The 21,067-nt window shown below is 48.9% G+C and overlaps 1 protein-coding gene across 1 annotated transcript in view; it reads left to right on the top strand.

Moving 5' to 3' along the window:
* The first annotated feature begins 6,516 nt into the window (after positions 1-6,516).
* The window catches only part of SH3PXD2B (SH3 and PX domains 2B), a 96,355-nt gene continuing 81,804 nt past the window's right edge, over positions 6,517-21,067 (top strand). The window contains exon 1 of the mRNA XM_055325235.1: positions 6,517-6,632. Coding sequence (XP_055181210.1) covers positions 6,558-6,632 — 75 coding nt within the window. The 5' untranslated portion in view covers positions 6,517-6,557. The remainder of the gene's footprint in view (positions 6,633-21,067) is intronic.

The raw sequence follows: 21,067 nt of genomic DNA, 5'->3' as shown, positions 1-21,067 counted from the left end.
TAAATAAATACCAGTGAATATATATGTGGGCTCCCTGAGCTACCTGTGCTTTGGGATCATGCTCTGACACGCTTTATCTTAAGGGGCAAAGCTGAACCATAACCTTCATATTCAATGCAACAAACTTCTAGGGTGACCAAACAGACTTACCTGGCAGTTGGGCCCTAGGTAGCACTGGGGATGATCAAACAGCAATTGTTCCCCCAGGAGCAGGAGAGTGAGGATGCGCTGGCAGCGGCGACAAGCTGGCTGCCACCTGGTGGCTGGATGAGGAAATGCACCCAGTCTGATTTAGCGAAGCTGTTCAAGGACAGGTAACCTCTACCTTTTAATATCTCTCTGCAAGTTTCTCTAGACTCTGTGATGGGTGTCACAGGCGTGGTCCCCTCAGAGGTCTCCGGTATATGTGCCCATTGACCTGAAATGTAGCCCAAACTCTTTCTGCAATCAACACCATCTCTCACAACATCCATTTGTTTATCTGTTCATTCCTTCAACAAACATTTGCTGGGCAGTTGCCAGGGGTCCAGACTCAGGGGAAGAAGAGAGAGGCCCTGCCTTTCTCGTGGGGAAGAAAGTCACTCATTTATTCGACAGCGATTTACATACTACAAGCCCACAAGCGTTGTGCTGACATTGTAGATAATAACCAATGATGAGACAGCTGAACTGACCTAATGAACCTGATGTTCTATTGACAGATAAATAAAAGCATGAAACAGTGGTAGGCGCTGTGAAGGAAATGCATGGAGGAGAGAGATGAGCCGGGCTACTTTAGTAGGGAAGATCTCAGAACAGATGACATTTGATGTGATGAACACAGGCTATTATATGTTGGCGAATTGAATTTAAATAAAATATATATATTTTTTAAAAAGAATAGATGACATTTAAACTGAGGCCTGAAATATAGGAATGGGCCAGTGGAGGGGAAAGTATCCCAGGAGGAGGGAACAGGATGTGCAAAATGGTGTGTATTCTAGAATGGAGAGAAGGCCAGAATGGCTAGAGGGTAGTGTTCCAGGGTGAGGGGATGAGATGAAGTCAATATGGGGGGAACCTGGTGGGGGTTTGGCTATAGTGAGGCCTTGATCTTTATAGATATTATCTAACTTAACTTTTCTAAAGACCCATCTGGCTGGAGACAGTGGCTTTTGGGGTGTCGGTCCATTTGGGCTACAATAACAATACTATAGATTGGTTGGCTTATAAACAACAGAAAGTCATTTCTTACCATTCTGGGAGCCAGGAATTCCAAGACCAAGGTGTTGATTTGGAGTCTGGTGAGAGCCCACATCCTAGTTCATAAACAGCAGCCTTTTCACTGTGTCCTCAATGAAGACAGAAGGAGTGAGGGAGCGCTCTGGAATCTCTTTTATAAGGGCACTCATCTCATTTCATGAAAGCTCCATCCTTGTGACCTAATCACCTCCTAGAGACTCCCGCCTCCAAATAACATCAAATTGGGAATCAGATTTCAGCATGGATCTGAAGACACAAACATTCACTCTGTAGCAGAAAGATATCTACTGAATGAAGAGGAGAGGGTATGAATATTAAGAAAACATCAGTCCTATCCTCAAGTGAGGTCTTACTGAACATGGGTTAGGCACCTAACAGGTCTGAATTCAGATCCCAGCTAAATCACTTTTCTGTGCTATGACACGGGGAACTTCTCTGAGCTTTGCTTTTCTCACTTGAAAATGGGAAAAATAACACACCATGAGTTTCTTTGACAAATTAGATAGGGAATTGGGTAGGAAATGTCTGGTGCTATATATAGTACCTGGTCTGTGATCAGACACACATGTGTCACTTTACACACACATCCCTTTACAAAGTGAGGAAAAGACAGATATAGGCACAATTCATGAACACAATGTAGGTAGGGCTGAAAGCAGTACTAAAGGATCCAGGTCTGGAGGCCTTGAATGGCAATCTATAGCACATGAACATCTATGAGCAGTGGGAGCCAGTGAGGGTTTCTGAGCAGGGGAGGATTATGGACAGAGCTTCCTTTTAGGAAGAAGATAATTATGGCAGCCAGGAGAAGAGAGAAGATGGAAGGAAAGTGTGCTTTCCTTCTTCAGACTCTGAAATGTAACTTTACTCAAGCTCCTTACCACCTCCAAGGCTCTGCCCTGCAGCCTGGGCACCTGGAACTTTGCTTTAAGGCTCACTTCCTTACAGCCCATGATCTATTTCCCAGGACCACATGTGCCTGGCCACTGAGCATTTGTAGGTTTGGCTGTGTTTGTTATGAGCATCTTGCTGTGCTAGTCAATCAGATGACAGTCTCAGAGGGAAAGAATCTCTCCCTGCCTTTGTTCTTAAAAGAGGCCTGATTCCATCTCAGACAGTTGATGGGGGGTATGGGAGAGAAAAGGAGCAGGGCCTCAGCTCCCTGGGCCCAGCTGTCCATCCGGGGGACTTGGGATTTGGGAGTACAGCCTGACATCCATGTAGATAACAAAAATCACAAAAAGACCAGAACCTAATTCGGGTTGATGGACTCCATGCCCCTCAAATGTGTAGCCCTCTTCCCAAATACACCCACCATATGGAATTCTGTGGTCTGTCAGCTTCAGCATTGATTTTCTACGGTCTACAGCTCTTGAGCTTGCAAAATGCACTTCTAGAACAGAAAATTTAAAGAATTAAGTCAGCTAAGCAGCAAATTTACCTTTTTCTCTGCTCTGTTCTCTTCACACCCCAATCAGGGAAAATGCAGTGTTCCCAGGAGTATAGACACAGTGAAGCTTGGTGGAAGAGGTCTCTGGGGAGTGAGTAGGGACAAAAGTAAGCCCAGCCCAGGAGAGAATTTAGGTTAAAGAGATGGAGATGGATTTATTCTTCTCACAGGCATTTCCTCAGGGCCTCTCAATGTTAGTCTGTGCCAGATGCTGGGGGACTTGAGAAAAATAAGACACATTCCAGCTCCTTGGGGGCTCAGAGTCTGGCAAAGGAATCAGATCTATAAGAAGGCAATAATGGCTGTGACAAGGCATGATGATAGCTGGAGGGAGGATGGTGGGGAAGCAATTATACATCTGGGATGAAGGGCTTCCTGGAGGAAGTGACATCCAAGCTGGGCTTTGAAGGCTGAATAAGAGGTCACTAGCAGACAGGGTAGGGAAATGAATCGCTTACACTAAGGTATACTAGGAGGAAAAAACAGAATATATTTCCTTCTGAAAATCACAAGTCATTTCTATTTGGGGGATATAGGGAAAACAGAGGCAACTGGTAGGAGATGAGACCGGACATAAAATCAGGGGCGAAAAAGAGGATCAGTACTAGGAAAGAGTAGATGTAGTTCATAGCAGAGTTGGTATTAAATTAGGATTGAGGGCAGCCCCGGTGGTTTAGCGCCGCCTTCAGCCCGGGGCGGATCCTGGAGAACCAGGATGGAGTCCCACATCGGGCTTCCTGCATGGAGCCTGCTTCTCCCTCTGTCTGTGTCTCTGCCTCTCTCTCTAGCTGTGTCTCTATGAATAAATAAATAAAATCTTTAAATAAAATAAATAAATAAATAAATAAATAAATTAGGATTGAGGGACGCCTGGGTGGCTCAGTGGTTGAGTGTCCGCCTTCAGTTCAGGGTGTGATCCTGGGATCGGGAATCGAGTCCCACGTCGGGCTCCCTGCGAGGAGCCTGCTTCTCCCTCTGCCTATGTCTCTGCCTCTCTCATGAATAAATAAATAAATCTTATAAATAAATAAATAAATAAATAAATAAATAAATAAATAAATAAATATTGAGATTTGGATGCACTTAAAGGGAGATGTTTAGCAATCTCAGATCAGCTAATAGCAAAATAACAAAAATACATGTACTTTATGTGTATTATCTCACTTAGATCTCAATGAACAAGCCATCTTACAGATCGGGAGACAGAGTAGAGAGAGGTCACGTGACTTGCCCAAAGTCACACAATTGGTAAATGGTGGTCGCCAGGTGCTGAGGGAGGAGGAATGGGGAATGCTTGCTTCAAGGGCACAGAGTTTCAATTTGGGAAGATCAAAAAAAATCCTAGAGATGGATGTTGGTGACAGTTGTACAACAATGTGAATGTACTTAATGCCACAGAATGGAACACTTACAAATGGTGAAAATTTTGTATCACCTACATTTTACTACAATAAAGAAGAAAAGAGAGACAAAGGAAGCGCAGGGAAAGATGCAAGTATTGCACCTTCTGCTACAGGCAGGTAAGAGGAAAGTCTGTCTTCCCAGGCCAGGCCTGCCACAGCAGAAGAGGTAAGCAAGCACAGGAGGGCTGAGGTCCCAACTTCGCCATTCAGTGTGCGACTCGGCCAGGTCGCATTGCCTTTCTGGGAAACCAGGGGAAGCTGGCTGATTCACAGATTTCCTCTAGCGGCTGCCTTCTGTGGTTCTGCCTTATTAGGAAGGCTTGGCTCATTCAGAGGATGAGGTAAAAGGAACAGAAAAGCCAGGCCTTTAACGTACTGGACATTTCCAAGGATGTGACTTGCAATTATGCTTCAGAAGAATGTCCCTTACAGAAATGGTATCAGTGAAAGTCCTGGTGTTAAACGGGTGCCTCTCTCAACAGGGCCACCGGGGGACGTTTACCTAAGGGTCCACTTACAAAGGTGTGGGCAGAGCTTGGGGAACCATGAGGAGATAGTGCAGTGCCCAGAGCTCTTTCCCACTAAGTGGAACTCTTAACACGCTTAGCGGGTTAAAAGTGGTTCCGGGAACCCTAAGGGAGAAGGTACGTGCAAGGCCACCTTTGGTAAGCACAACCGTGCAGGAAGAGAACTCAGGAAATCAATACCCAGACCTCTCTTTTCTTCTGCTCAATCTCCTGCCAGGGCCTCCCATTGGCCAAGCCCACCAGGAAGCTGAGTACAAGGAGCCCATGGGTGAAATCAGCACAGGCCATCCCCTGGGGCCAGGGCAGGGTGGTTAGAGGAGAAGGAAGGAAGTTGGAGGGGATCCCTAGGTGCCTCAGTGGTTTGGTGTCTGCCTTTGGCCCAGGGCATGATCCTGGAGTCCCGGGATCGAGTCCCGCGTCAGGCTCCTGGCATAGAGCCTGCTTCTCCCTCTGCCCCTCTCTCTCTCTCTCTCTCTCTCTCTCTCTCTATATATATATATATATATATATATATATATATATATATAGTGAATAAATAAATAAAATCTTAAAAAAAAATTTTTTTTTTTAAAAAAAGGAAGAAAGTTGGAGAGACAAATGGTAGGGTGGATCCAAAGTGAATCTGCACTAAACTATCCAGGGATTTGGCCAGGGCTGCTGGGAAGCATCCTCCCCTGGATGACCCCTACCATCATTCAAAGAGTGACCTTGCCCCCAGGGTGGGAAGGAGCCCAGGGCTCTTTCAGGCCTACAGGGGAGCTATGCAGTTTTGTTGGAAAAAGCCCCCACTTACTAGCGTGACAGCATGGGCCAGGCTTCTATCCCAGGATCGATGCGTACATTCGTTCAGATGTTTGTTCAGCCAACACCTGAAAACTACTCCCAGCCAAGCCAGGACAAGGAGGCACTAGATGAAGAAACGTGGAGCAGCCCCAGCCACCTTAGCTTGCAAAACATGCCGAGAGCCAGACAGTGATGGGTTCTTTCCACCAGTTCTGTGAGTCTGGAGCCTGCTCTCAGTCACCTCCTCTGTAGTATGGGCCAACCACCGGTTCCTCCCAGAGTTGTCTTGAGGATTCACAGGGAACATTTCAGAAAAGCAGAAGGCACTGCACGTGCAAAGGAGTACTTGGCCCACATTTGGGAATCAATGGCTCTGTTACCAAGCACCCATTTGCCCCACGCTCACATCCACCACCCTATTACGCGGTTCGGCTACGTCGATTATATTGGACTTGCCTTTGTTGCGACTTGTCTCCCTCTCTCCCCATCTCTCAGACTGTACACCTAGGAAAAGAAGCTGCTGGCCTCTCGCTACTCCCCGAATCCCCAAGGCTTGGGTCTGAGTTTAAAACTGCCAGCATCTATACCGCGGCCAGACACTGCCAACGGCTTCCCACGCATCTTCACGCGGCAGGCAGGCGTTCCAGGCCCATTTCACAGATGAAGCAACTGAGGCCGGAGAGGTTAAAGCGACTTGCCCCAGGCCACGGAAGAGACTGCGGGAGAGTCGGAATCAGAACCCGGGATTCAGATCCGGCTCCCGAGCCGGCGAGTGCGGGGGCGAGTGTGCCGGTCGGTCAGTGACCGGCCCGGGCCGCCGGGGCGGGGCGCGGGGACAAAGGCGCGGCGCGGCCGGACGCGGGCCCCCCGGGGCGGCCGCCGGGGCGGGAGCCGGGCCGGGCCCTTTAAGGGGGGCGGGGCGGCGGCGCGGGGGGCGGGCCGGGGGCGGGCCGGGGGCGGGCCGGGGGCGGGGGCGGCGGGCCGGGCCGAGGGCGCGCGGAGCGCAGGGCGGCGGCGGCGGCGGCGGCTCGTGCTCGGTCGGTGCTCGCCCGCCCGGGGCTCCGGATAGCGCTCGGCCCCCGCTCCCGGCCCGCGGCGGCCGCCCCCGCCCCGCCCCGCGCCGCCCCGCGCCGGGCCCCGCGGACGACGGCCATGCCGCCGCGGCGCAGCATCGTGGAGGTGAAGGTGCTGGACGTGCAGAAGCGGCGGGTGCCCAACAAGCATTATGTGAGTGCCGCGCGGCCCCCACGCCCCCACGCCCCCTCGAGCCCGCGCCCCGCCCGGGCCGACCGAGAGCCCCCCGGCTCCGAAAACTTCCCAACCCGCCTGCCCCCCCTCCCCCCCTCCCCCCCCTCCCCTCCCCTCCCCCCTCGGCCCCGCTGCGGCGCGCCCGGGTCTCTCCCAGCTCCTCCCCCTCCCCCTCCCCCTCCTCTCTTCGGCCCGGTTCTCCTCCCCTCCTTCCCGTCCTCCCGCCTCGGCCCCCCCACGCTCGTCCCTTGGCAGCTGCTCTCCCCCTTTCCGAGTCCCCCTTGTGCCCCCCACTCCTCCTGCCCATCTGTGGAAAAGTCTGGCCCCAGCCAGCGTAGGGGACCGAGAGACAGAAAGAGGGGGAGGGGGGAAGAGAGACAGAGAGAAGCTCCTGTTCTCCGGCCACCCGCCCCTTCCTCCCTGCCCAGGGCACCCAGGCCCGCAGTGCCTAGCCACAGGTAGCCCCTCCAGGGATCGCCAAGTTTGGCGTCGTCCTTTTGGAGGATCCAGCCTGAGCAATCTCAGAGAATGGATCCTTTGAGTGCCGGCACCGTGAAAAGATTAAAAAAAAAAAAAAAAAAAGTCCCTGCCCTCTTGCTCCAATAACTTCTGTTTAAAAATGTAGGAAAGTTTTCTCCTGGTACCTCCCTCTGTAAAATGAGAATCTTGTTTAGAGCTGGTGAGGACTTGAGAAAATGGGCCAGTACCCTCATTTTGCAGATGGGAAGGCTGAGGCTCAAAGAAGCTGCAGGTTCTAGAACATGGGAGCTGCATTCAGGCCGTCCTTGCCTCTGGAACGTGTTCCAGGGGGCGGTAACCCCCACTTGGGAAGTGGATTCTGCAGCAGTTTAGGACCTGAATCTGGGTTCAGGGGGCCCTGGGATCACCTTAGAGATTTTGGGTGGAGGGATAATGGGTCCGTGGGATGTTGGGCCCAGGTGAGGCCTTGGGGAGGCCTCCTTACTGGAGGGAAGGGGACTATGGTGTCTCTGGTGGTGAGAAGGGGGCAGTGGCAGCGCCTAGCTGCAGAGAAGTTAACCAGGAAGGAAAAAAAGAGCAAGAGGGAGGGAAAAAATCCTAACAAAGAAGTGTAGAACAATGAATAGCAAAGGGCGTTGGCTGGCTAAATTCAGCTCCTTGGCCTCCCTGCAAGTCTCCTCTGGATCTATTTTCTTATGAGCCTCATCCTTATAAAGCAGATCTACATGCCCTCCGTGAATAGCCTATAAAACCTGAAAGGAGATAACCGGAATCCACTCTGCACTCTCCACGAGAAAGGGTGTGCTGTGTGAGTCCGTATTGTTATTGGCTGCGCAGCCAGTTATTCAGCCCTTAGCCAGGCGGTGGGAAGCTATTTCCTGGACCTGTGGCATCTTTAAATAGAGTGAAGTTTCCCTTGATTCCACAGCAGAGCTAAATTGTCTTTTTTTGTTGTTAACTGCTTCAAATGCTGCCAAATCTTGGTTTCTTGTTTGAGCTTGTTGAGTGTGTAACTGAGTTGCCTTTTTGGTATGAAGACAGTTTTCACCAACATGGCAACAAGATGAGTCTAAAATTCTCCATGCCTCCTCCCACCCAATCTGTGAGTGGGCAGAACCAGAATAGATACAGCCACCACAAACTGGGCATCATCATCCACTAACTCTCTCCTGCCCGTTCCCAACACACACGTATGAGACTGAGGTTCTTGAGCCCATTTGACAGATGAGGAAACCGAGGCTGAGGAAAGTGAGGTCCTATGCCTGAGATCACAGTCCTGGACAGAGCAAAGATGTCAAACCAAGTCTTTTGGACCCCAAAAAGTGGGGTTCCACTAGACCCTGCCACTTCCTAGATCCCATACCTTCATAGTTCCCTTAAGCAAAGTCCCCTTAAGAACCAGGAAGTCTGACATCATTTGTGATCACCCTGTGGCTTTTCATTCTCTGCTTAGTCAGATTCATCCCTGCCAGCTTTTTGAAGGTTCTGCAGCTTTAAGGGGCATCTTGCTTAGCTTTCCATCACTTTTTAGGGGCCCCTTGAAACAAATTAAAATACAGATTTGGGTTGAAATCTTGGCCTCCACTTGGTAGCTGTGTAGCCTTTCCGAGCCTCAGTTTTCTCATCTGTACCTGGGGGTGATGGTACCCACTTCCTAGAAGGAGGGACCACATGACACCAGGGCTGTTGTTGTGCCTTAGCTGTTAGAGCCTGCCTCTCTGCTCCATGGCTTCCATGTCACTTGGATAGGGAATGTGCCAAAGTCACATGTGGAGAGATTTCACCAAAAACTTGTTTTTCTGCATGTGGGTTTAGTTATCCTTGTGACTCATGGGGGCTCTCTCCCTTGTATCCAGCCATTTGGTTTCATCAGATGAAGAGGGGCGATTGGTTGAACTGAAGCCTGAGGCATCCATAGGAATGGGGCAGATTTCATGCCATGATGGCAGAGGACCTGAACCCACTAGAAACTGCCAGTGCCTCCTTCTCTTGTTCTCCAGACATATCCAGCCCACCACTCTGGAAGAAATGGAGGTCACTGTTGGTGTGTGCCTAGACTTCCATCCCACTTGATATCCCTTCCTCTGAACCTGGCCCAGCCACCCTGGAGAGAAAGCATGGCGAGGGGAGTGAGACAGTCCTGAGCTCTGCCATTTCCTGCTGTGTGACGTTAGGCAGGTTGATATATCTCTCTGAACTCCCATCTTCTATAATCTTCAAGTTGTAAATGTTGTTCCTTCCCTCTGGGGCAGAATTTCTCAGCCTCAACACTGTTGACATTCTGAGCCAGATCATTCTTTGCTATGCGGGGCTGTCCTGAGCATTGTAGAATGTTTAGCAACATCTCTGGCTTCTACCCACTAGGTGCCAGTAGCATCCCCCTCCTGAATTGTGACAACCAAAATTATCTCCAGACATGTCCCCCAGCAGCAAAATCACACATCTCTACCCTCCACCCCATGCCCGGTGCCGGAACCACTGAGTAAGAATATACAGATCCATGACAGGAGAATTCTGTTAACCATGCCCCCTAGTTTTCCGCTACCCCCTCCCCATTTGCAGCTACCTTGGCTACCGCCTGTTCATCACTCAGCTGCCTTAGAAGGAACAGGTCACAGGCACTATAGATGTCATGGAGAACTGCACCTGAGCTCAGGGCTGAGTCACCTGTTCCCCCTGAAATGATATCTTCTCCGTGATCAGGGTGGCATCCTCTCCATGCCAGCCCCACCCTCCTTCACCTGTGGGCATAGACATGGTCAGTGGACCCAGGGGCAGAGGCACAGGCCAGGTCTGAAGAATGCAGGGGTAGAAATCCCCAGGACCTCCGAGATCCCAACAGTTGGGTAAGGGTTATTGGAGATGATAATATGATTTGGAGAGGCTCCCCTGGAGCTGCCTCCTTCTATCAGAGGCAGGAAGATTGAAGGCTCAGGGAGCTGTTCCCCTTTTATGCTAGCACCTTTCCTTTCCCAGAGCCCAGGGCTTTCTGAATGACTGGAAAGGGGGCTTTCAAGTGTGATGGCCTGGGGACACCCTCCCTGGCTGGGTTATCTTCTGGCTTGAAGAGAGAAGGAAGTGCTTGCTCTCTGTAGGTTTTGCAGGATCACCCCATTTCCTGCACTGGAGTGGGATATACAGAAGCCTTGGATTTAGAAGAGAGTCCCTGGCTGCAGGAGCCAAGAGATGCTGGCTTGCTCTGTCTTGAGATCTTTCGACATTAGGAGGAGCAAGATGGTAGTAGTAGTTACAGCAGCAGTAATCATAATGGCTGAAATTTGATCAGTTGTTGTGGGCCAGGCACTGGATTAAGCTCTCTGTATAATTTACCCAGCACAGCAGTCCTTTAAAATGAGTCTTTTTTCACTATATTAATACACTACTTCACGTATACAAATACATAAAATCAAATAACTATCCACCATCCAGCTCTGTCAGATGTTCACATTTTGCCATGTTTCAGATCATTATTTTTTGTTTTTTTAAGAAATAAAACATGGCAGATGCAAAGCCCCTGTGTATCCTCCCCAGCTCTCCCCCCACCCCAAAATGAACCAGTGTCCTACATTTGGTGTTTATCATTCCCATGCATTTTCAAAAATAGGTTATTAGATCTACTAGATAGGCTTTTTTTTTCTTCCAACAGCTTTATTGAGGTATAATGTACATGCCATAAAATTCACTCCTGTTAAGTGTATGGTTTGCTGATTGTTTTAGTGAATTTTTTTTTTAAAGATTTTTATTTTATTTATTCATGAGAGACAGAGAGAGGCAGAGACATAGGCAGAGGGAGAAGCAGGCTCCCTCTGCGGAACCCAATGTGGGACTCGATCCCAGGACCTCAGGATCATGATCTGAGCCAAAGGCAGATGCTCAATCACTGAGTCACCCAGGCATCTCTGTTTTCGTGAATTTATAGAGCTGTATGACCACCACTACATTCCAATTGTATAACCTTTGTATCACCCCCAAAGAGATCCCTGGGACTTGTCTGCAATCAATCCCCATCCCACCCCAGCCCTACACACTTTTTAATGTTTTTACCTTTTCAGCACTGCCCCAAATCATGTATTGAGTGTTTTAAAACTATATAAAGACATTATCCTTTTGAGATCTATGCTGATACATGTGGCCCCAGTTCATTTTAAGTGCTATTTAATATTCCATTTATATATACTACTATTTATCCTAGTTTCTGTTGGGGACTTTCAGGGTGTCCTCAGCACTACAGACCCATGCAGCTGCTTCCTGCACGTGTACCTTATGATGGGGTTGTTGGGTCTAGGGGTTCGTGCGTTGTCCCCTTTACATTTATAGGCCATGGAGCAGTGTCTGTGCATCCCTTTGCTGTGTGTCCTTGCTAACATCCTGAATGGTCGGACTTTTCGTTTTAGCCAATCTGCTGGGCGCAGAGTAGGATCTCTTGGTGGTGTTCACATCTCCCGGCTCACTGTCCAGGTTGAGCATCTTTTCCTACCTCCATGGGCCGTTAACATTTCCTCTTCTGTGAATTGCCTGTTTTATCTTTTGCTCCTTTCTCAGTATATTGAGTTATTTGTCTTCTAGTAATTGGTACGATTTCTTTACACAGGCAAGATCCTAATGTTTTAGCCAGTTACCTTAGCTCTCCCACTCTTCCCTTAAGATTGGAGGCTCAGAGAGAGGAAGGCTTGTACCTGAGGTCACACAGCAAAGAGTGGTGGCATAGGGATGGAGCCAGATGCATACATGGTCTGGGAGAGGTGGCAGCCCTGTGATTCCACCCCTGCACCAACCAGCCTCAGGTGTGTCACCTACCTTCTGGATCCCAGTTTCCCCGTCCTGGCCCTTTACTCATCTCACTGCTCCCTCAGCCTAGAAGGATGCAGCACAGGCAGCCGCCAGCCCTCATCATTCTCACCCCGGGAAGCTCTGAGTTGATTGTGCCCCCGGAGTGATGGGGTGATAGACCCTGTGCCACCAGCCTTGAAACCTCCTTCCACTAAGAGCCCCGGGGGTCGCTATTCTGAGCCGTTGAGTTTTGCAAGGTAGATTACACCCTTATCAGGTATTACTAGCATGCTCATATCAGTCTATGGGAAGCCTCTGGCTGGCGAGCTCAGTGGTCTGGAACAAAGTGTGAACCTGCTACCCAGATTAGCTGCATTCTCTTTCCAGCTGCCAGTTACCTGGCACCCCTTCTTTTGCAGAAACACACAGGGCAGGGCAGCAAACTTGGGCATTAGGGATAAACATGGCCTTGGCTGACTCAACCCCCAGTCTTAGTTTCAGCATCTGTAGAATGAGTCGTGTCTTCTCAGACTGTTGTGTGCTTTTTAGATAATGTATACACTCGATCTGTACTCTGTGCCTTCTGCCAGAGGGATAAATGCCAGCTACTAGCACATTTCTTTCATGATGAAAAGACCTGGCTCTGAGTCCTCCTCAAGCACTTCTGAGCTGGGTGACCTTGTAGACGAACCACCTGAGGGTTTATAAAAAGGGAGCAGAAGGGTGCAATAGTACTTATCTATAAGTGTAGGGCAATGGTGAAGGTTAATTCAGGTCACCCGATACTCAGCCTGGTGCATCATGTAGAAAAGGCCCTTCATCAATGGTAGTAGTCATGAAAAATAATATTGGCAATAATAATAGCCATGATCCAAATCTATGCCTCTTTCCTACCTGCTGCTGTGAGGCCATGCTATGTGTTCTCCATGCTCTTTCATTCAGGAGGCACTTATAGGGTGCCGGCTCCAGGCTGGACACCCTGCAGCTGCTGGCATAGGCCCTCGAGCAAGGCTGAGCCTTCCTATCTATCTGCCAGTGGGTTCTTCTCATGCACCCTGTCTGTGTCACAGAGTAGTGCACTAGGTAGGCATTAAGGCCCCTCGGGTAAGGTGGGGTTGGTTTTTTTTTTTTTTTAATGACTGTTGCTTTCTTTGAGTGAAAAACCGTGGACTTTATCAGTTGCCTTGTACCATTTTGATCCCTCTGGCCCTTGGATGCAGGAGATATCAGCCTGCTTCTTACACTCTGGGCTCCTGCAGCTGTCTCAAGATCAAGGCAGGTGGAGCTATCATATCTTCAGATCACTTACATGTTACTTTAGTTCAGACTTTAAATCTTTGTTATTCCATGCTTCTGGTGAGCAGAGAAAGTATACCAGGCAGTCTGGGTTCAAATCCCTGGTCTATCACCTACCGGCAATGTGACTTCAGACAAATGACTTACCCTCTCTGCACCTCTATAAAATGGGAATAGTAACAGTTCCCATTTCATAGGAATGATGGGAGGATTAAATGGGCCTATCATGATGTAAGGGCTCCTTTGCCATGAGCTGTATTAGGAACATACAAACATAGTATCATTTATGGTAGTAAAAAGTCAGTAACCACTTAAACTCCCATCAGTGGAGAACAAGATAAATAAAATGCACTATATCCACATGCGAGGATACCATCAAGATGGTAAAAATGTATTCTATCTTCTGTCATGGGAATATTAAATAGTAAAAGCTGGTTGCAAAACAACATGCTCAGGCTGATTCCCACCTGATTACAAATGAAGGATGAAAATATGTGTCTGTATAAGCATAGAAAGATAGCTGATAAAATATGTCACTTTTCTTTTCCTTCTTTTTTTTTTTTTTGCTCGTCTGTGCTTTATGTTTTCCAAATGTTCTGCAGTGAACACATATTCCTGTTTTTAGTGAAAATAAAAAAAACAGCAAATGCTCATTTTAAAAAAAGAAGCAGTGCCAAGCTGTGGGTGGCTCCAGCCAGGTTCCCACATCCTGCTGCCCCATCCTATCCCGAAGCAGTGGGATTCTCCAGCTCCTCGGAGAGCCTGTCCTTCCAATGTAGTCGCTGGCCTCAAAGACTCTTCCCCCACTCCTGTTGTAGAGGGAGGTCTCTGGATGCAGCTTTCCAGTGTGAGAGCCCAAGAAGTGGAAAGAAATGAGTTTAAAATACCTCGAGGGAAGGCCTGGGCAGATGCTTTTCTAGTTAAAATGCTGCTTGCTCAGCAGGTCCAGGTTTTCTTCCCACAACGCCTGCAGCTGAGGAGGGTTGGAAAGAATTGCAGGCCTGAGTCCTGTGGCCTGCACTGAGGCCATAGGACACGAGAAAGGTCATCCAGATTAGAGGTAGGCCCTACACCCTGCTCCCTGGGTGTTCATACATTCACCTTAACCCACCCAGAGGTGCACAAGGGTCAGCTCCAAGTACAGTTAGTCATCACACTGCCAGAAAAGTACTAAAGGACCAGACCATTCATTGTACTTGTGAACATCTAGAACACTCATATCCTGATGGCAAGTGGTGTGTGCTTTTTTCCTGGGAGAAAGGGCTGCGGCATGGGGAACAGTCTTGTTTTGTGTGACTCCATTTTTTTCCTTCCCCTTGGAGATGAAGGCCAGCTGTGGGTCACTGTAGCTGCAAGAAGGAGAGAGCCACTAGCCAAGTGATCCTGTCAGCATGGTGGGTGCAAGCAGTGAGTCATAGGCAACCATCCCTGGCTGAAGGAGAGAAGACGAGGCTTATTAAGAAGGCCGTGTGTCTGGATGGTTGTGAGTGTGGCTTCTGCGCTGGGTTCTAGGCTGATTCTGTCATTCACTCACTCTTGGCACTGACCCTTCTCCTCTGGGAAGTGGGTGGCTTTGGTGGCTTTGCAAATTAAATGAGCTTGTGTGCAGAATGCCTGAGGACAGTGCTGCTGGGACAGTTGTCCTTGGAGCTTCCCAGCTTGGGGTAAGGCCCAGAAACTGGGGCCCTGCGCTCCCTTCCCTGTAGTGCTGGTAGGCAGGGTTAGCCAGACGCCGGGTGGAACTGGCTTCGCTGCCCCCGCCTGACATGGGAGCTGCCTGATGTAATAGACCCGGGAAGCCCAGTGTCTCACAGTGCGTCATGGGCAGGGGCTGGTGTGGCTCACTCCTCTGGGGCTCTCCTGGGAGCCCACAGGGCCCAGCTTTATCATATGCCTGTCATTCCTCCACCCTCTTCTCCAAACCGCGGAGTGTTTTCCTCCTGGGCTTGCTGGCTCAGATGCAAGCCTGCAGGTGGGCAGGGAGCCCCCACGCCCAGGACCATCTTCAGGTACTGAACGGAGAAGGTACTGGTGGTGCATCTTGTGTGCAGGTGGGCAGAGCTCTACCACCTGCTTCTGCAGGCCTATTTCAGACCATCCCAGGGCTTAGGGTTGCCAGATTTACCAAATTTAATAGGACGCCCAGTTAAATTTGAATTTCAGATAAACGTGATATTTGAGACATACTCACTCTGAAATTATTCATTGCTTATTTGAAATTCAAGTTTCACTGGGCATCCTGTACTTTGGCAATTCTACCAGAACCACCACTTTCAACAACAACAACAACCACAACCAAGAAACCTTTGGACTTTGTAATAGTGACAACGTTTCCTGAGAATTCACTGAACAAATACAAATCCCTCCAGGGGCCAGGCACTTGGAAGTGCAGGGATAATCTGCAGATACACAAACCAGGAATTCAGCCTTCAAAGGAGGTCAGTGTTCTGAGAGACACAGGCAGGGTGTTTCAGAGCTAGCCTGGAACTTGGGGAATAAGCAGAAGCCTGTGCACTTGGGTTCTGGGGAAGTTGGACTTGGACAAGGCAGCATGCAGTGGAGGTGAGCCAAAGCTGATCACAAAGCTGAGGAGGGATGCTGCAAGTGGAGAGGGAAGGGAATTTCAGGCCGAGAACAGGAGGGCAAAGAAGTGGAAACCCCAATATGTGGTATGTTTGAAAGAAGCAGGAGTGGTTTGAGTGATGGAAATGAAGCCTGATGTGTGGGGGCCAGGAGCTCCAGAGTGTCCCGACAGCCACAGAATAGAAAGCATGGACCCTTCGCTCAGGAAGGTCACAGCTTCCGTGCACAGGGGCCGGGGCTGGGGCCCAGAAGTGTCCAAGAGAAGTCCTGGAGTAGTTGGAAAGCTGGTACCTGGGGCCCTCCCTCTGGCGGGCCTTCCACAGGAAAACAGAGGGGGTGGAGCACAGACAAAGTGTGGGAGGCTGGAGGAAGAGAGCGCCTGTCCACAGAAGGGCTGCGTGCAAAGATGAAGCTGGGGCAGGAGAGGTAAGAGAGAAAGAGGGGACTGGGAGAGCCAGTAGGAGTTCTGAAGTTTGGGAAGGATTAAGTAATTCCAGACCTATCTTGTTCTCAAAGCTTAATAATAATTTACTATGACTATTCTAGAATGGGTATCATTTTTCTGAATGCTTCTAATGTGCTCAAGGCTTTCCATACTTTGGATCCCTGAATCTGCTCAGCACCTCTGTGAGATGCAAATGACAGAAATGACCCTCGCTAATTTAAGCCACAGGGAACATATGGAAAGCTGACTCTGGGCAGAATAGGAGTGGGGAAATGACTTGGCCAGCTGGAGCCAGGGCAGAGGAGCTGCCAGGGGGCATCGGAGCATCACCAAAGGTGAGCAGCTGCTCCATCCCTCCGTCCTTGGGTCCCTCAAGAGTTCAGTTCTAGGAAGAGAGAGTCTGATCGGTGCAGCCAGGTCCCCCTACCATCCTTTGGCCCAGCAAGTGCCAGGTATTGGGATAGGTAGTCCCCCTAGGTTGCATGTAGCGGGAGAGATAGTCACTGGAGATCCAGGGTACTGTTACTGGAAGAAAGAGCAGGTGGAAGCAATCAATGTCTGCTATGTGGGTCCTGTTATTAGCCCATTCTGCAAGTAGGGAAACCGAGGCTTGGAAAGGTGGACTAATTTGCCCACTATCACACCCACTTCTCTGCCTCTCATTGACTAGAAGCTTATAGTCAGCTATCTCCCTGGGGGTGAAGGGAACCGTGGCCATAAGGCACATAAGGATAATATTTTCTGGTCTGCTTAATTAAGCAGAATTGCATGGACCCCTTGGCCACTGCATTGGCAAAGAAAGCCAGAAACCCACGCAGCGGCGTCACCGTTTCCTCCTCCTCAGCCAAGGTGTGAATCAGCAGCCTTTGGCTTCGGGCCACCCTTGGCTGGCACTCCGTTGCACAGATGTGGGTTTACTGTCTGCCCCAGGCCAAGCCTGGCCCCAAGCTGGAGAGAGGCTAAGATAGCCAGGCAGCTTTTGTCCCTGTGGAGGTCACCATCTGTTTGGAAGGCGTCACAGCAATAGGGCTATAATGAGGCCTGGCGTGGGGCTCTGGGAACAGGTAGGGGTCTGAGACCTGGGCTGCCCCTTCCTCACTGGGACAGAGAGGTATGCTCTGGAGAGGGAATGCAAACTAGTAGAGGAGTTCTCAACATGGGTAGAGTTCAGAGGGCCCTGAACTTGGAAGGGGAAAAGTTCAGCTTTATTTTCATCAACCGCTGACTGTAATTTAGCATTGCCTTCCATTGTGAATGAGGGCAACAACCCTTAGTGATAATCATAATACCTGAGACTTTGTCACCAATAGAAATTCCCCTCTGTTGCGGGGGGTGAGGGGATGGGGTCACTGGGTGATGGGCATTAAGGAGGGCACTTGATGGAATGAGCACTGCATGTTGTATGCAACTGATGAATCAGTACATTCCACCCCAGAAACTAATAATACACTGTATGTTAACTAAATTGAATTTAAATTAAAATTTTTTTAAAAAAGAAATTCTGCTCTATTTTTATATCACCTTACAGCTATGGCATGGATCCCAAAGCTCATTTATCATCTGCTAGTAGTAAGTAGATCATTTACTAGTTCAGAACTGTGATGCTACTAAACCTACCGCTAGATTTCATTATTGCATTAATAAAGGGATACTTATATTCACCATTTCGTTTCTGAAACATTTTTATTATAATTCAGTATAATGTTTCATTTAGAATCCTGCATGCTTTATTTTATTAATTTTAAATCATTCTGAGAAGTGGTCCATAGGTTTCATGAGATTGTCAAGGGGTCTGTGGCACCAAAAAAGAAAGAAAGAAAGACTTCTGGATAGAAGTTTCCAACCTTGGGTTTGGAAGCCAGAGGGCATGGGTTTGACCTGGCTCTGCAGTTACCAGGGGCATGACCTTGAGTGAGCATCTTAACTTCTGTACACCTCAGTTTCTTAATCTGTAAAAATGAGAGGAAGGATAGTACCTACCGTGGGTTGTGTCACATAAAGGGTTTAGAGAAGTGCCGAGCACATGAAAGTGCTGGATAGTTACCCACTAGTATTATCTTTATCATCATCCCTCTCAACACTACTTGCCATGATAAGCAACTCAAATGATATGATTCAGGTGGTCTGGCATGACCACACATAGAGAAAGATGCTCAAAATGGACTAGCCTAGGGTGCGCCCCATGAAATTTAAAGCAATCTTCCCAGAAGATTTATACATTTGGATATTCAGCAGTATGGTAATTAAAACAATATTGAAAAGAACCTTGATGTTTCTCATTGGAGGTATGATTAGATAAATGATCTATGACCTTTGATGGACTATGGAGGGTCCTTTAGAGATGGTTTGTTCAAAGAGTTTTTCATGAAATGGGAAATGCTCACCATATAATGCAAGTGAAAAAGACAACTTAATGTATACAATGGGATCTTAATTTCAAAAAGTACTTCAATGTATAGGAAAGAGTCTAGGGAAACAGTATGCCGAAAACATGGCTTCTGGTGGTGAAATGTGGACAGTTTTAAGACTACTTTTTACCAGCCAGACAGAACAAGTTATTTGGCCTCCCTATGCTTTATTCACTCCACTGCAGAATGGGAGCAGCAGTACAAGGCAGCCTCCTAGGAATTACATCTAGACTGTTGGTTGCTGTGAGGAATTCTATTGTTTTATATTGTATTATATTTTTGTGTATTATCTCATGTTTCTCTAGAGGGGAGAGGACAGTGTAGTATAGTGAAGACAGAAAAGCTTCCAGGAGGGAGGGAGAAGGAGGAGAGCCTGAGTCCCTTATTTTCTTTTGTCCTATCTTAGGGACTTGTGTGTGAAGCATGAAAAGCTGGCAGAAAATGTCTACATAGGGACTCCAATTGAGGCTGGGCAGAATAGTCTCTGCCAGGTGAGCCCAGCAGGATGTGGACACAGGGATGGCCAAGGACACTCCCAGAACCTGACCATTCAGAATCACATACACTTTTTGCAGGAATAGAGGCTCCTTGGGTATACGAAGCTTGGAACCCACTTCTGCAGCCACCCTACTTCTGGTGTAGGAATCCCTCTTGCCTTATGACACGTCTAATAGGTGGCCATCCTCAGGGTCTCAGGGGCCACATTCTCATCTTGTTCTTTTCTCCTCCATATCGCCAAGCCCAGTAGGACAAGATGAGGCTGGGCTTAGGGGTAGAGGCAGTTGTTCGGGGAGCATCCTGGACTGGTTCATCTCTTTCTACCTGTCACCGAACCAGGGCACTCAACTTTGATGTGGGGCCTCCCAGTTTCCCAACCCCATTGCGGTGCCCATACACTGGGGCTAGTCCTCTGTTGACTTGTCTTCTCTCCCACCAGGCCTGAATTCCTCATAGTCCAGGGCCTGACTCAGAACAGATGCCAAGTGTGTTCCTTGAATGAAACCATGACTGCCTAGGCCCTCTCTATCCCAAGATCCCGTGATTCTAGGGTGATAGCCACTGACATCGTTCAGCTAAAACAGATTCCTCGTGATGACCTCTTGTTGGCACCAGACTGAGCATTGTGTCATAGTTGTTGAAGCACACGCTTTGGAGGCAGCCAGACCTGGATGTGAATTGTGGTTGTGTCACTTTCTAGTTATGCAATTTTGGGTGGGTTAACTTAACCTCTCAGAACCTCTGTATCTTCTTCATCTATAAATGGAGGAGTCATCCCAGTACATGACACATAATAAAGTAATCATGATTCCTAGTCTAGTCCACTGGAAACAGAAGGACTCCTCCAGGCCTCTGGGATGCTATTAGGTTGAACCACATGAAATTTGTCAATTTGTTACCCGTACAAATAACAGTTAAACTTGGTTCACCCTAATGATCTGGTTTTGATTGGGGCTTAAGGAACCCAGTCTCCTTATGTGGAAGGGGTTTTGATGTCCCTCTCTAGACCAGGCATCTTACTGACATCCCGTTATCCCCTTTAACAGCCCTGAGAGACAGGAAATACTATTAGCATCCCTGTTTTGCTCCTGAGTGAGTAGCTTGCTCAAGGAAGTGTTAGAGCCAGGATTAGAACCCACATCAGTCCAGCTCAGAATCCGTGTGGTTGGCACTGTTGCTGTCTTGAGGCTGGGCTGCCTGTTCTGTGTGGTGTGGGGCCTTGCCGCGGGGTTGGGAGAGCTCCCAGCATTCCCTGGGGCCCCCGGCCCAGCAGCTGGGGCTGTAGACTGAGACTCCCTGAGAGGCTGTCAGTGGAACCCCACATTTCTGGCCCTAGTTTAGGCAGTCAGCTCCTATGGTATTCTGCTGCGGTGTCTTTGGCTTTGGTTGGGGGCCTAGAGAGTGACAGGAAGGTTTGGTGTCAGTTATCTTTCCAGACTTTGGGAATGTTCTTCCCAAGCCTTCCTGTTCACTTGTTCAATCCAGGTCCTGGTATCCAGACTCTGGACCTGGGCCTGGAGTCCCCTGGTCCAGCCCTTGTCTACAGCCCCAACCAGACAGAGCCAAAATGGCCGCTAGAGGCAGAAGACCAGGCAGGGAGCCATTGCAGAAACTCAGGCTGGTGATTGTGTTGGTCTAAATTGAACAAGGCCATTGGCTTCTCTAGACTCAGTTACCCCATCTATAAAATGGGGATGACAGTAAGTCCTGCCCCATAAAGGAACAAAGCCCAGTAGCATGGCTGGAAGTAAGGAAGTGCTCATTAAATGTGAATTGGTGTTGTTTTACTGTTTTTCATTAAGAGGGAACCACTGAGAGATTCTAAGGAGGAAGGGAATCTAGTCAGATGCTATGTTTTAGAAATCTCTCTTTTGGGGTGAGCAGAGGGACAGGAGGACCTTGCGAGAACAGCCGCTGGCATCCAAAATGAGGTG

The sequence above is a fragment of the Nyctereutes procyonoides genome, unplaced genomic scaffold (genome assembly GCF_905146905.1).
Source record: "Nyctereutes procyonoides isolate TBG_1078 unplaced genomic scaffold, NYPRO_anot_genome, whole genome shotgun sequence".
Lineage (NCBI taxonomy): Eukaryota > Metazoa > Chordata > Mammalia > Carnivora > Canidae > Nyctereutes > Nyctereutes procyonoides.
The sequence above is the reverse complement of the archived record's forward strand: the minus strand, read 5'-3'. Positions and strand labels throughout refer to the sequence as shown.